Source organism: Lepisosteus oculatus, chromosome 12 (assembly GCF_040954835.1).
Source record: "Lepisosteus oculatus isolate fLepOcu1 chromosome 12, fLepOcu1.hap2, whole genome shotgun sequence".
Taxonomy (NCBI): domain Eukaryota; kingdom Metazoa; phylum Chordata; class Actinopteri; order Semionotiformes; family Lepisosteidae; genus Lepisosteus; species Lepisosteus oculatus.
The window spans coordinates 38413443-38428491 of record NC_090707.1 but is presented as its reverse complement, the minus strand read 5'-3'; the positions used below and the strand labels follow the sequence as shown (position 1 = coordinate 38428491).

Genomic DNA, 15049 nt, shown 5'->3' with positions numbered 1-15049 from the left:
ACACCGGCTTGAAAATTGCAGTCCAGTTTGTCCTGGTCCATGAATCAGTTTGAAAATGGATGGACAGCATTATAATTCAGTGATCAATTAAGGACCTGATGTACTCGAGTGAGGAGTCTCACTATGAGCCGAAATGAAACCGAAAGCAATCAAGTCCGCTGCAGTTGATCGATCACACTGTCACAGGCCTTTAGAGCCGGGTGTCAAACCGTACTCTCGGGTGTCCAGTCTGCTCTGGCTCTTGGGCCAACCTGAGTAGCCAACTATTTTCTCAGACACAGATACAAGTCCCTCCACAGACCACTCCCTCCATCAGAGCTGCAGTTACCCATGAATCTCCCCCCAGCCTGCTCACAGGAGTCGGACTCATGCAGTTAAATAACCGGACCCGCGACGGAGATCTCAGAAACCAGAACCGTCGGGCACAGAGCCTGGGAATCCTGCTGCAGAAATTCCAGAGGTGAAGATGACCCGCAAGACAGCCGGGTTCGAGACGGGAGACCCCAGACCTTGCGAACAAGCCCAGACAAGGGGTGAACATCTACAGCAGTAGGAGACTGCACCTTCACACAACAACAGAGAGATGGAACAGAAAGACTCCAACCCAGACAGGAGTGACGTGTCTGTATTTTTATTACTTCATAAAATATACACAAATACTGTTGTAAATAAAGTGTTAAAGAACTGTACAAGATCTCATTACACAATACAGAAAGTGTGCCTGATCCCCCCCTCCCACACACACATACAGGAGGAGAGTTACACTGCCCCTGGGTCACTAAAAACCAACCATCGCTAAAAAGAGTAAAACGACGCCCAGCCCACGACATCAGAAGAACTGCCTGATTCCCGGACTGCAGCTGTCCCCTTCTTTCCCAGACCAGCTGCAGTATCGGAGAAGGGGGAGTAAAATTTAGGGATAAAATCCATCATTGCCGGGTCTCAGCAGGTATTTCCAAAGCTCTGTTAAAGGGGAAATTTAGGATCAGAAAGCGCCTTTGCAGTTGGATAGGGATGCCGAAAAACAAGCAGATGTCTTCCAGTGCTTCAAGAGGGAAAAGGTTGCCAAATATGGCCCCGCCCACCCATCCAGGACACACCCACCCAGGGACACACCCACACTGAGGCAGGACGCACTGCGGAGCGAGCGCAGAAACTCCCAGAGGGCACCGCACACAAGCGACGACAACACCGCACCTGATCAGCTCAAAATCCGAGCAAGATCCAGTCCGCAGGGTCGCCATTGTTATAAGATCGCACACGAGACATCTATTTTTTTAAGGGATGTTACACAGGGACCAATCGAACCCCCAGTGAGGAATCAGAAATCTACTCTTAATGAATGAAAACTACAGAGATCAGAGGAGGGGTCAGACATCATGGGGGGAAAACCAGGGGCGGCCTGTCAGCACAGTGGGTTCGAGTCAATTTAAAACGTCTGGTCAACTGGAACACGGGGCAGGAAGTGGGAGCCGAGACAGGGACCAGTACCCTCAGGGCAGAGCACTGGGATAACACCAGCAGGAAGGGCACAGAAATCCCGGACTGCGAACCGGCCCCGTCAGGAAAGATGGAGGAGCGAGGACGGGGTCTGTCCAGGTCCCGGGCGGAAACTGTCCAGGGCGGCCTCCCCTCAGCTCCCCACCGAGAACCGCCACGCGCTCCCAGAGTCCGCTGCTCCCGGAAGACCGGCCGGAAATCCGACTCACCTGACCGCCGTGTGGGCGCCGACGGCGGACAATGGACAAGGTCAGAGGGCAAGGGAGGTGTGACCCCCCCACACACACACACACACGAGAGCAGCGGGATGGGAGACCCGGATCACGAGCAGCACGAGCGCACAGATCTCATGGGCCGCGCGGGGCCAGGCAGGAGCCATCTTGCCCTCGGTCTCCCACCGCCTGCCGAGAAACCGCAGCGCCCCCACGTCACGACCCAGACAGCAGTGTAACCATCTCCACGAGGGGAACGAGCCCCCCCCGCCCGCGAGCTCATCCTACACGACACCTTCGAACGGCCGTCCACAGTCTGGCTTTGACACAGAGGAGAAAAAAAATATTTACAGTGACGTAAAAAAATTCCATTCCACCCCTTCACTCCCCTCAGCCCCCCGCACCCCGTCCCACCCCCCAAAAAAAATATTTAAATTATAAAGTCAATAATAACAATCACGATCATTAGAATAGCCATTCTCATCGGGACAGCCCGGCCTGGAACTGGTACGCTCCACCCTTCGGATTGGAACCTCATCTCTTGGCGGAGCGAGTCCGATATTCTAACGGCAAGCCGTCTGGTCATCGTGTATATAAACGTGTGTGTCAAACAAAACAAAACGGACATCTTGTTCAGAAGCTTCACATGGTGCGCCCTCTCCCTCCCGTGGTCAAGCAGGGGTGGAGGGGAGAGGAGCCAGGTCCTGCCCGCTGCGCCGCGCCGCCGGTCTCTGCCAGTCTGCAATCTTCCCCTCTGTCGGCCCCCTGGACTAAACTTCCTACGTCACCTGCTCTGCCAAAAGCCATCCTGTCTGGCGGTCAGACGTCCCTCTGAGGAGGGGAGAGGGGGCAGGGCTTCACCGACGCGCCATCGCCACCCCAGCCTCACTGCTGCGCCATCTCCACCTCTGCCCTGCCCTCCCCACCCTGCCCTGCGTCTGCCACCCCCTCTCCACCTCGCCACCTCCACCCTGCCCTCCCCGATGTGCCACCTCCTCAGCGGACTGACGCCACAAATAAGCGCGCCAACACCTCCCGTCCCAGCGCCCGGCGCCCGGCTCTCTCCGGCTCCCTCCCCGCCCACGAGCGGCCGACCTCTTGCCCCCTGCCCCTGCGCCACGGAAGAGGTGAAGGCAATAAAAAATAAACACACGCGTGTTGAAAAGATGTGACCTTATTCCTGCTTCAGGGACGTCACGATTACTTCGAAACGTTTCTAAGCGTGCCCATGAGTACACACACACACACGGAGACTAGCACACACATGTCCCGAGTTTTCCCTGAAGTGTCTGTGAACCGTCCCACTACGAGCACGAGCAAAAGGAACCTACTTGGTGGGGTGGACTGAACCCCAGCTCCCGGCACCCCCAAGACTGCAGCAGATGGAATGAAGATGGGTGGGGGTGGGGTGGGGGTCCAGTCACCATGGAAACGGGGTGTTCTGGGGGGGGGTTGTTGTGAGCACGAGACGGAGGGGCGCGGGGGTAACCCCGGTCTCCTCGCCCCCTTGGCAGGGGAGCAGCGGCCTTTCCTTCCACTTCCTTGTCCTCTTGGCAAAAGTTTTTTTTTTTAAATACGAAACAAAAACGGGGGATAATCCCTTGAGGTCCACACCAGGGCCACAGCACTGCAAGACAAAGGCACAGGCGGGGCGCGATTACTGCCGCGGCTCGAGCAGGGGGCCGCCTCCACACACAGGCTGCTAAGGAACTGGTCAAGCTCTAGCCCATACTGGAAGGGAAAGAAAAGACTGGACACTGACGGGCACTGGGCTCAACAAGAGACACTGGACACTGATGGGCACAGGGCTCAACAAGAGACACTGGACACTGATGGGCACAGGGCTCGCTGGACAGGGGACAACGAGAGACACTGGACACTGATGGGCACTGGGCTCAACAAAAGACACTGGACACTGATGGGCACAAGGCTCGCTGGACAGGGGACAACTAGAGACACTTGACACTGATGGGCACAGGGCTCACTGGACAGGGGACAAGGAGAGACACTGGACACCGATGGGGGAACAGCTCACTGGCCAGAGATGGCCACAGGTCGGCATGCCGGCCTGTGAAAGTACATGAACACTGGGCTGTGGGAGTGCATGCTGGGAATCTCACCTGCCGGTTTCCCGCGGGTCTGGCTGGCCGGGGGCAGGGCTCACTTCCCCATGTGCTCAAACGGCATGCTGACCTGGAGAGCAGGGGAGGAAGGGAAACTCCAGTCCCAGTAAGAGCAGTGCCGTCGCTCAGACAGCGAGTCCACACTCCAGTCCCAGTAAGAGCAGTGCCGTCGCTCAGACAGCGAGTCCACGCTCCAGTCCCAGTAAGAGCAGTGCAGTCGCTAAGACAGCGAGTCCACACTCCAGTCCCAGTAAGAGCAGTGCAGTCGCTCGGGCAGCGAGTCCACACTCCAGTCCCAGTAAGAGCAGTGCAGTCGCTCAGACAGCGAGTCCACACTCCAGTCCCAGTAAGAGCAGTGCAGTCGCTCAGACAGCGAGTCCACACTCCAGTCCCAGTAAGAGCAGTGCAGTCGCTCGGGCAGCGAGTCTGAGGACCAGTCCCAGTAAGAGCAGTGCAGTCGTTCAGACAGCGAGTCCACACTCCAGTCCCAGTAAGAGCAGTGCCGTCGCTCAGACAGCGAGTCCACACTCCAGTCCCAGTAAGAGCAGTGCCGTCGCTCAGACAGCGAGTCCACACTCCAGTCCCAGTAAGAGCAGTGCAGTCGCTCAGACAGCGAGTCCACACTCCAGTCCCAGTAAGAGCAGTGCAGTCGCTCAGACAGCGAGTCTGAGGACCAGTCCCAGTAAGAGCAGTGCAGTCGCTCAGACAGCGAGTCCACACTCCAGTCCCAGTAAGAGCAGTGCAGTCGCTCAGACAGCGAGTCTGAGGACCAGTCCCAGTAAGAGCAGTGCCGTCGCTCGGGCAGCGAGTCCGAGGACCAGTCCCAGTAAGAGCAGTGCAGTCGCTCAGACAGCGAGTCCACGCTCCAGTCCCAGTAAGAGCAGTGCAGTCGCTAAGACAGCGAGTCCACACTCCAGTCCCAGTAAGAGCAGTGCAGTCGCTCGGGCAGCGAGTCCACACTCCAGTCCCAGTAAGAGCAGTGCAGTCGCTCAGACAGCGAGTCCACACTCCAGTCCCAGTAAGAGCAGTGCAGTCGCTCAGACAGCGAGTCCACACTCCAGTCCCAGTAAGAGCAGTGCAGTCGCTCGGGCAGCGAGTCTGAGGACCAGTCCCAGTAAGAGCAGTGCAGTCGTTCAGACAGCGAGTCCACACTCCAGTCCCAGTAAGAGCAGTGCCGTCGCTCAGACAGCGAGTCCACACTCCAGTCCCAGTAAGAGCAGTGCCGTCGCTCAGACAGCGAGTCCACACTCCAGTCCCAGTAAGAGCAGTGCAGTCGCTCAGACAGCGAGTCCACACTCCAGTCCCAGTAAGAGCAGTGCAGTCGCTCAGACAGCGAGTCTGAGGACCAGTCCCAGTAAGAGCAGTGCCGTCGCTCGGGCAGCGAGTCTGAGGACCAGTCCCAGTAAGAGCAGTGCAGTCGCTCAGACAGCGAGTCCACACTCCAGTCCCAGTAAGAGCAGTGCAGTCGCTCAGACAGCGAGTCTGAGGACCAGTCCCAGTAAGAGCAGTGCCGTCGCTCGGGCAGCGAGTCTGAGGACCAGTCCCAGTAAGAGCAGTGCAGTCGCTCAGACAGCGAGTCCACACTCCAGTCCCAGTAAGAGCAGTGCCGTCGCTCAGACAGCGAGTCCACGCTCCAGTCCCAGTAAGAGCAGTGCCGTCGCTCAGACAGCGAGTCCACGCTCCAGTCCCAGTAAGAGCAGTGCAGTCGCTCAGACAGCGAGTCCACGCTCCAGTCCCAGTAAGAGCAGTGCCGTCGCTCAGACAGCGAGTCCACGCTCCAGTCCCAGTAAGAGCAGTGCCGTCGCTCAGACAGCGAGTCCACGCTCCAGTCCCAGTAAGAGCAGTGCCGTCGCTCAGACAGCGAGTCCACGCTCCAGTCCCAGTAAGAGCAGTGCCGTCGCTCAGACAGCGAGTCCACGCTCCAGTCCCAGTAAGAGCAGTGCAGTCGCTCAGACAGCGAGTCCACGCTCCAGTCCCAGTAAGAGCAGTGCAGTCGCTCAGACAGCGAGTCCACGCTCCAGTCCCAGTAAGAGCAGTGCAGTCGCTCAGACAGCGAGTCCACACTCCAGTCCCAGTAAGAGCAGTGCAGTCGCTCAGACAGCGAGTCCACACTCCAGTCCCAGTAAGAGCAGTGCAGTCGCTCAGACAGCGAGTCTGAGGACCAGTCCCAGTAAGAGCAGTGCAGTCGCTCAGACAGCGAGTCCACACTCCAGTCCCAGTAAGAGCAGTGCAGTCGCTCAGACAGCGAGTCTGAGGACCAGTCCCAGTAAGAGCAGTGCCGTCGCTCGGGCAGCGAGTCTGAGGACCAGTCCCAGTAAGAGCAGTGCCGTCGCTCGGGCAGCGAGTCCCAGTGACGCGCAGCGAGCCGGCAGCGCAGGTACCTGTGACGTGGAGATGCGCGAGGCCTCCTGTCTGGCCGTCAGGTCGGAGGAGGAGACGTTGGCCGGCGCCCCGCGGTGTAGCCGCATGCTCACCTTCCTCTCTCGCTCTGCCCGCGAAATCGCCCGCGGCGACGTGTTGCCTAGGAGACAGACGCACAGTAACGCACACAGAAGACCGGCTGCCTTCCCCTGTCTGCTGCAGAGGCCCGAGCACCAGCCGCAGTAGAGGAGTCACCACCGCAAAACCCGCAGGCCCGAGAGCGCACCCAGGCCCGCTAACCCCACCCAGGAGCGGCCTGGCCCAGGCTCGAACCCGAGGCGGCTGGATCGCCGCGCCCCTGCTCAAGCGCAGAGGGAACGAGCTCTGCCGAACCAGTCCGGTTTTTTCTTAAAGCCACGCTTTGTCTTCTGTGTGCGGAGGAGTGACGGGCTGGGAGCTCAGCGGAAACCCTCTCAGGAGCCACGAGGAGAGGCAGCCATCTTTAAAAGCTGGTGATGACGCATGCACGCCTGCAGAGCCCCCCCGGCACTCACCGGCCTGCTGGATGCGGGAGGCGGGGGTGGATATGGCTGGTTCCGGCCCGTTCCTGACCCGGTTGGGGGCCGGGGCGGCGGGCCCCGGCGGCAGGGCCCGGGCCGCCGACCCGCGAGGCGCCCCTATCCTCTCGTCCCGCTCCTCCCTGCGCTCCCTCTCGCCGTCCTCCGCCGTCCGCCCCGCGCCCTGCCCGGGGGGGGAGAGGGTTAACGAGGGCGTCCCGGAGCCCGGCGCCGGGGGATGGGGGAGGTGGGGGGACCGGCGCGGACTCACGAATTTGAGCATGTTCCAGTCGAAGACGTAGTCGTAGGAGAAGCCCTGCCGGTGGAACAGGTTCCTGAAGAGCTGGCGCAGGTACGAGTAGTCGGGCTTGTCGTCAAACCGCAGGGAGCGACAGAAGTTCAGATAGGTGGAGAACTCCGCTACAGAGAGAGGGAGACGGGGTGAGAGAGAGAGAGACGGGGCGCAGGATGGGACTGTCACCGGACCGCGTGCAGGACGGGACAGTCACAGGCCAGGGGGACGGGACGGGACAGCCACAGGCCAGGGAGACGGGACAGGACAGCATGCGGGCCAGGGGGACGGGACAGGACAGTCACAGGCCAGGAGGACGGGACAGGACAGTCACAGGCCAGGGGGACGGGACAATGCGCGGGACAGGGACTCACAGGGATATCCTTTGCACAACACCTCGATGGGCGTGGACATCTTCTTCTCGCTGATGCGCTCGTACTTCTGCCGCTTGGTGGCGGCCTTCAGGCCCTGCCAGGGCAGGGAGCCCAGGTTGAAGTACATCAGCACGTAGCCCAGGGACTCCAGGTCGTCACGCCGAGACTGCTCTGTCAGAGAGAGAGGGGAGGGGGGCAGGGAGTGAGGACCGGAGCGCAGGCAGGGTGGGACTTCCTTGACTTCCCCCTGCAGGCTCGCCCCGATGACACCCTCCGATCAGAGCTTGATCCCCTTTCGCCCTTATCCACATAGTGAGTCCCTAAGGCCACTGAGCCCCCCGAGTGGGCGTGTCCAACCACAACATCCCCTCCCCGAGTGGGCGTGTCCAGCCGTGACATCCCTCCCCCTCGGGTGCGCGTGTCAATCCCATGTTCCCCTCCTCCAGGTGGGCGTGTCCTCCCAACATGCCCCGCCCTCCGCCCCAAGCACGCAGCAGAGCGTGTCCAACACTAGCCAACGCACACACCGATGCCCAGGTGGGTGTTGATGGAGGCGTAGCGGGCGGTGCCCGTCAGGTTCTTGTTCTCGCGGTAGGGGATGTGCTGGTGCGTGCGGGCGTCGCGGTACTTCTTGGCCAGGCCGAAGTCGATGATGTACACAAGGTTGCCCTTCTTCCCCAGGCCCATCAGAAAGTTGTCCGGCTTGACGTCCCGGTGGATGAAGTTCTTGGAGTGGATGTACTCTATACGGCTGATCTGGGGGGGGGGGGGAGGAGGGGTGCAGGGGGCAGTGAGGGACACGGGTTAGGATCCGCAGGAGGAAGAGGGGAGAGACGCAGGAGGAAGCAGGGGGACGCGGAGACAATGGAGGAGGGAGCCAGTCAGTAACAGCCCAGGAGATGAAAAAGCGGGCCAGTGAATCAGCCAGCAAGAGACCGAGTGCGCGAGGGGAGGAGGAGGAAAGAGGAGGAGGCAGGAGAGCGAATAAGTGTGCGAGAGAACGAGGCCGCAAGGAGCAAGCGTGCGAGAGAACGAGTCCGCGAGTGAACAAGCGTGCGAGGGGACGGAGAAGGGAGAAGGGAGCCAAGTGAACGAGCGTGCAAGTAAATAAGTGCAAGATAATCAGTGTGCGAGGGAACAGGGAAAGGAGCGAGTGTGCAAGCACATAAGCGTGCAAGAGAATGAGTGTGCGAGGGAACAGAGGAAAGGAGAAGGCAAGACGGTGAATAACCGTGCAAGGGAATGAGTGTGCGAGGGACCAGAAGAACGAGTAAGCGTGCATGTACGCGAGGTGGGTGGGAAAGGAGAAGGTAGGCAAATGAGTGTGCGAGGGAATAGGCATTCAAGAGAATGGGAGCGTGCAAGGGGACGGGAGGGAGGAGGCAGGACAGTGAGTAAGAGTGCAAGAGAATCGGCGTGCGAGGGAACGGGGGAAGGAGCAAGTCAGCAAGCGCTAGATGAGCGAGTGAACAAACGAGTAAGCGGGTGAAGGGGTAGAGGTACCATCTGGTCAGCCAGCAGCAGCACAGTCTTCAGGCTGAACTTCCGGGAGCAGAAGTTGAAGAGATCTTCCAGACTGGGGCCCAGCAGCTCCATCACCATCACATTGTAATCCCCCTCCGCACCACACCACTTGATAGAGGGAATCCCCACTGAGAGAGAGAGACAGGGTTAGTACACACTGACTGGACACTCCAGTACATGAACACTGTACTGAGAGAGAGGGGTTAATACACACACACTGACTGGACACTCCAGTACATGAACACTGCACTGAGAGAGAGAGGGGTTCACACAGACACACTGACTGGACACTCCAGTACATGAACACTGCACTGAGAGAGAGAGGGGTTCATACAGACACACTGACTGGACACTCCAGTACATGAACACTGCCCTGAGAGAGAGAGGGGTTCATACAGACACACTGACTGGACACTCCAGTACATGAACACTGCACTGAGAGAGAGAGGGGTTCATACAGACACACTGACTGGACACTCCAGTACATTAACACTGCACTGAGAGAGAGAGCGGTTCATACAGACACACTGACTGGACACTCCAGTACATGAACACTGCACTGAGAGAGAGAGGGGTTCATACAGACACACTGACTGGACACTCCAGTACATGAACACTGCACTGAGAGAGAGAGGGGTTCATACAGACACACTGACTGGACACTCCAGTACATGAACACGGCACTGAGAGAGAGAGGGGTTCATACACACACACTGACTGGACACTCCAGTACACGAACACTGCACTGAGAGAGAGGGGTTCATACAGACACACTGGGTGAGACAGGTCACCCCAGTCCAGCTCACCTCCTCCCTGCATCATCTTGTAGAACTTGCTCTCGATGTGGAGCTGGGGGTGCTTGGTCTTCACACACTCCAGCTTGATGGCCACCTCCTCCCCTGTGGCAATGTTGGCGCCTGAAACACAGCGATGGAGAGAGGCTGACTGACTGAAGGCAAGCTGGGTTCCACAGGCCTCCCGGCTGGGACCTCTTCCCTGTGGAGTTTGCATGCTCTGTCAAAGAGGGTCTCCCACCTTCCCAAGGCATGCAGTCCCGGCTGATTGGGGTTTGTGTGTGTGTGAACCCTTCGAGGAACTGGGATCCGCCCTGCACCCCGCATTTTCCTCCACCTTGGGGTTCCCATTCTGGCAAACACATAACCCCTGTGCTGAAGTCCCCGCACTGGCTCCCTGTGCAGTACTGCCTCGTCTGAAGACCAGCCGTGAAGGGGGTCCCTTCCCAAGCTATTCCTGCACCCCAGCCTCCTGCTGCGCCCCCCAGGCCGTGTGCCTCTCTTCCCAACGAGAGCAGGAGTTCGGAGCCCCTGGAAACCTCTCTGGAAAACCTCTCTCTGAGCTGCGGGCGTGAAGACTGAAGGAAGTGTTCTGCACGCGTCTTGGCTGAGCTTGATGAAGTCTGTCTCTCCCTGTCTCGGCTGCACAGTCCAGTGAAAATATGGCTGCTGCTACGGCTGTCAGGCCCACCAACCCCCCGAAAACCGGCTGGGTTTACAGCCACTCAGGCCGTGTTCTTCAGCAGCAGCAGCAGCTTGATGGGAGAGGGGCGTCCCAGAGTGAAAAACAGGCAGGGGTTCCTTTAAAACCTTCACCAACAACAGACCAGGATTTCCTTTACATTTAAACCCGGAGAGCGACTGCAGTTTTAATGGGAATTATCTCTTGACAAAAGCCCCCCCCCCCCCCACCCCACAAACCCCTTGACCCCTGTGCAGCAGGACAGGACAGGAAGGGGAAGGGCGGGCCCGGCCGTGACCTCTGACCTCTGACCTACCCAGGTAGATGTCCCCGAAGGAGCCGCTGCCGATCTTGCGGCCCAGGCGGTACTTGTTCCCCACGCGCAGCTCCATCCTCGGGCTCCGCGGACTGGCTGGGGGGGACGATACAGTTAGCAACACCCCAGGAACCTCTGAGCCCCAAAACCAACAGGGACGACACACACTTAGCAACACCCCAGGAACCTCTGAGCCCCAAAACCAACAAGGACGTCCCAAATCAGGACACACAGTAACACCCCGGGTATCGGTTTGACCCACGAACCTCCAAGTCTGGACTTGGGGGAGCCCCAAACCCAAGAGGGACGACGACACACAGGTAGCCCAGTACCCCAGGTACCAGTTTGAGCCACGACCTTTGAGTCTGGACCTGGGGAACCCCATAACAAACAGGGACGTCCCAAACCAGGACGCACACAGGTACCCCAGCACTGGCTTGACCCAAGGGCACGGAGACAGACAGTCTCCCAGTCACCCCAGACCCTCAGATCACTGGGGTCCCTGGGCCTGGAGGTCACCCCGAAACACTCGTGACAGGTTGGCCAAGCAGACATGCGGAGCGGGCCGGGGAAGACGAGGTCATGGCCCGGAGGCCGTGGTTCCGCCCCCCAACGAGACGCTGGGAGCGCTGAGCTGCTGCAGCGGCCGGACGCTGGGAAGAGCCGCCGGGGCAGATCCGGAGGAGGGAGAGACCGGGAGCTGCGGAACACGGCTGGGGCAGCATACGCACCTCGCTCCAGAAAGACCTGCCCGGGCGAGCGTCGACGTCAGGCCCTACACCGGGCACACGGAGAGAGGGAGGGCCAGGCCAGAGCGGACAGGACAGGACAGGACAGGACGCGCTCGGCGTCCGCGAGATCTCGGACACGCACAGCGACACGGCACGACCCCCAGTTTGTCACCTCGGGGCCAGAGGGCTGCAGGAACAAAAACCCAGCCAGGCAGACGGGCGGGTCAGAACAGGACCAGCGCCGGTCCAGGAGAGCCCCAAACCAGCAGGTGTTTGAGGTTAGAGAACCGGACCCCCTGCCCTGTGGCCGGCGGAGCAGGAGGCGTTCAAAGCCGTTTCAGAGGCGACGGGGACCCGTCTTGCTTCCTTAACCCCTCCCTGACGCAGAGGGGCCAGAGGCCGGGCCGTCCAGAAACCGCTGTTCCGAAGCCGGACTGGACCGGGGCGCCAGGAGTCCTGCCGGCCGCGAGCACGGCGCTTCCGGTCACTTCCTCCCTCCCCCCCAAATAAAAACCCGGTAACGACGGTCCACTGCGACGGTGGTCTCCCTATCAGTCTTCAATTGAATTAACAGAACAGTCTTGTCTGTTAATACAATTAGGAGCCCCCTCCCCCCGCCCCCCTCCGGGCCCTCTGGAAAGGGGATCGGCGACCGGACTGGAGTCGCCACACAAAGGCGTCTCCCCCCTCCCCAGACCGCCCCGGGGCACAACCGGACGACCGACCCCCCCGCCCCGGCAGCTCCTGCTCTCCGGGAAGACCCGGCCCCAGTCTTCACGACCAAGCCGGGGCCCTCAGCTTCTTACAGCCCCCCTCGAGTGTCGCCCGTCCCCGACACGCGAATAAAACAGAACAGCGGTGAACAACGACGACTTATCGACAGGGGCGTCATGACACCGCTCCCGGCCGGGCTGCGCCGGCGGAGAAAGTGCATTCGCGCGGCGGACCCCGAAAAACAACGGTCTTGAACAGGACGCCCATGACCGCAGCCCGCCGCCTCCTTCACCGGAGCCGCGAGTGACGGGAAACGCGCCGGTAACGGCGACAGCCGCGTCGCTACCGGACAGTTATTTCCGCCTCGGCCTCTCTGTAACGCCTGGGCCATTGCGAACATATATGGAGCCGCACCACCGGGGATAACGAACCAAACCCCCATTAAAAACCTTTTTTTGTTGTTGTGGTCTTTCCGCCGACTCGTCGTATAAAAGCAGGCCAGCCCTGCCGAGATTAAACACTGATCTCCCGAACAGCGAGCGCAGCCGACTTCCGATCCGGGCTGGAGCGCCTGTCGGAGATGGTGGGGTTATTTTTTTTTGTTGTTGTTGTTGTTGTCGTCGTTGTCTACGGGGGATCCCGGCTCCCGGGAATAACGCCGAGCCAAAGAGACACGCAGGCAGGCAGGGAAGCAGACGCCGAAATAAACGCCGACAGAAAGACCCGTTTTCCCTTTCTTCCCGGAGGCCGTGAATTGTAACCAACACGTACTCCTCCACCAGGCCGGCGCAAGGCTCCGGCTACAATGTCTCTCCTCCCCCACTACAAACCTCCGGTACGGCTGTCAACAGCAGAGGGGCATCTGTCTCTCCAGGGCCGTGACGACGCAGCGCAGGGGCTCGGGCACACAATAGCCGGGCCGGACCGCCGAGCTTCCGGGCGGGCGAGTGTCCGTGACAGCGGCGCCTCTCCGCGCTGCGCCCGCGTTCCCGCACGGCGAGCTGACGCGGTTTTGTTTTGGTCGGGTTTTTTTTTTCCCCCGCTCTTCCCTTCGCCCCTCTTTTCTAGTTTGGCGTCGATATCGCCGACTGGCAACTAGAGACGAGCGAGGGAGGAAATCACTGACTCTGTGTGCGCTGGGGGAAGGAGGAGGAGGAGGGTGGGTACTCCCGGGTCCTGTCGGAATAACACCATCACAGGGGCTCCGGCGGCCGCAGGAGGAAGGACTGGGCTGCCCGGGCTCGAACCCGCGGCTGCGGCCGTGCGCACCGGTTTAAAAGGCTGCGCTATCCCCTCCACCCGCCTCAACCCTGCGGGCTCGCCGTGCAGACCGGGCCCGGCCCGGCTCGGCTCGCCGTCCCCTGCTCGGACAGCTTCCTCTCCCCCAAAACAGCGCCCGGGGCAGCAGACAGGGGGTCTGCAGCCGCGCCCTTCGGCTCCGGGGCGCTGTCACCCCGCTCCAGCTCCGCGTCCCCGTCTCTCCCCGCACCCCGCGACCGGGTCCGGTGCCGCCGACTCCCCGACCCAAACACGAACACCTCCCTCCCCCCTCCTCGGCGCCTTTCCCCCCGGGTTTCTGCGGGCTCCCCGGCCGGCCCCTCACCCGATGGTGGGTTATTCCGGTAGCGAGCGCCGCGGCGGTGCTGATCCGGCGGTTGTCAGTCGGACTGGGCCGTGGGCAGCGCTGGATGGGAGCGGATTCTGGCGGCTCTCATGCCCCAAAGGCGCTCCGCCGCTGCTGCGAGTCCCTGCGTGCGAAGAGCCGAGCGCCTCTCTCTGTCTCCCCCTCTCGCCCTGTTCTCCCCTCCGAGCAGCACCATCCACAACAGCGATGATGTCATCCAGCGGCTGGGACGCGACCCGGATCGCCTTAAAGGCGCAGCGCGCCTTTCTTCCCGGACAGAGGCGGAACTGCAGATTGCTGGTCCTACGTCGTCGCCCCCGTTCGGTTTCACCGGGCCCGCCCGGATCTGGCCCAGTATATTTGCAGGTTTTGCATTCTCGGGCAGCTTATAATCGGCTGGACCAATGGGCCAGCTCCTCTGAGCTCTGTGGGTCCTGGTGCTTAAAAAAGAGACCTGGAAAACAGCCCTGGTGTTTTCTGGACAGCCCACAGGCACACTGACCCTCCAGGAGCAGGACTGGACAGCCCTGGTGTAGAGAGACTGGACAGCCCACAGACACACTGAACCCCCAGGAGCAGGACTGGACAGCCCTGGTGTAGAGAGACTGGACAGCCCACAGACACACTGACCCTCCAGGAGAGAGACTGGACAGCCCACAGACACACTGACCCTCCAGGAGCAGGACTGGACAGCCCTGGTGTAGAGAGACTGGACAGCCCACAGACACACTGAACCCCCAGGAGCAGGACTGGACAGCCCTGGTGTAGAGAGACTGGACAGCCCACAGGCACACTGACCCTCCAGGAGCAGGACTGGACAGCCCTGGTGTAGAGAGACTGGACAGCCCACAGACACACTGAACCCCCAGGAGCAGGACTGGACAGCCCTGGTGTAGAGAGACTGGACAGCCCACAGACACACTGACCCTCCAGGAGAGAGACAAGTGGGGTAGTTAAGGGTAACTGAAACCCACTGACACTCCAGCTCCCCAGGTCTGGTGTAGTGTCGTCCAAGGGGCTGGCACCCCAGTGTCCCACTACCCCAGACCAGGTCCTGGTGACCCTAATGTCGGCTGGCTTTTGTTCCAGTCTTGATTGTCCAGTGGAGCCTCACATCTAAAGCAGGATTTACTACCCAGACTTCTGAAAGTGTGTTCAGCTCTGCAGGTGCGTGAGGAATTTGAAATAAGTGCCCTGTGAACAGCACCACCTGTCCTGCAGGTCTTAACCCACCCCATCCTTCAC

At 60.4% G+C, this 15049-nt stretch overlaps 1 protein-coding gene across 3 annotated transcripts; it reads right to left on the bottom strand.

The window, feature by feature from the left end:
* Positions 1-615: 615 nt before the first annotated feature.
* Positions 616-14025, bottom strand: csnk1e (casein kinase 1, epsilon). 3 transcript variants are annotated; one of them, XM_069197022.1, is made up of 11 exons: positions 13784-14025; positions 10736-10831; positions 9750-9860; positions 8923-9071; positions 7947-8175; positions 7420-7590; positions 7025-7173; positions 6751-6937; positions 6217-6356; positions 3833-3905; positions 616-3339 (listed from the first exon to the last, which is right to left on the bottom strand). In XM_069197022.1, exons 2-10 carry the CDS (start codon positions 10809-10811, stop codon positions 3873-3875), a joined length of 1245 nt encoding a protein of 414 aa, XP_069053123.1. In that variant the 5' UTR covers positions 10812-10831; positions 13784-14025; the 3' UTR covers positions 616-3339; positions 3833-3872. The 3 variants fall into 3 exon arrangements, with proteins under 3 accessions (XP_069053123.1, XP_069053125.1, XP_069053126.1); XM_069197024.1 differs by lacking the exon at positions 13784-14025 and adding an exon at positions 13011-13307; XM_069197025.1 differs by lacking the exon at positions 13784-14025 and adding an exon at positions 11467-11491.
* Between the last annotated feature and the right edge of the window lie 1024 nt (positions 14026-15049).

Coding starts and splice junctions, on each gene's coding strand:
- csnk1e (XM_069197022.1), bottom strand. CDS start 10,811: ATGGAGCTGCGCGTGGGGAACAAGTACCGCCTGGGCCGCAAGATCGGC. Junction 8,176..8,922: donor TGCTGCTGGCTGACCAGATG/GTACCTCTACCC, acceptor CCCCCCCCCCAG/ATCAGCCGTATAGAGTACAT. Junction 7,174..7,419: donor GTTGTGCAAAGGATATCCCT/GTGAGTCCCTGT, acceptor CTCTCTCTGTAG/CGGAGTTCTCCACCTATCTG.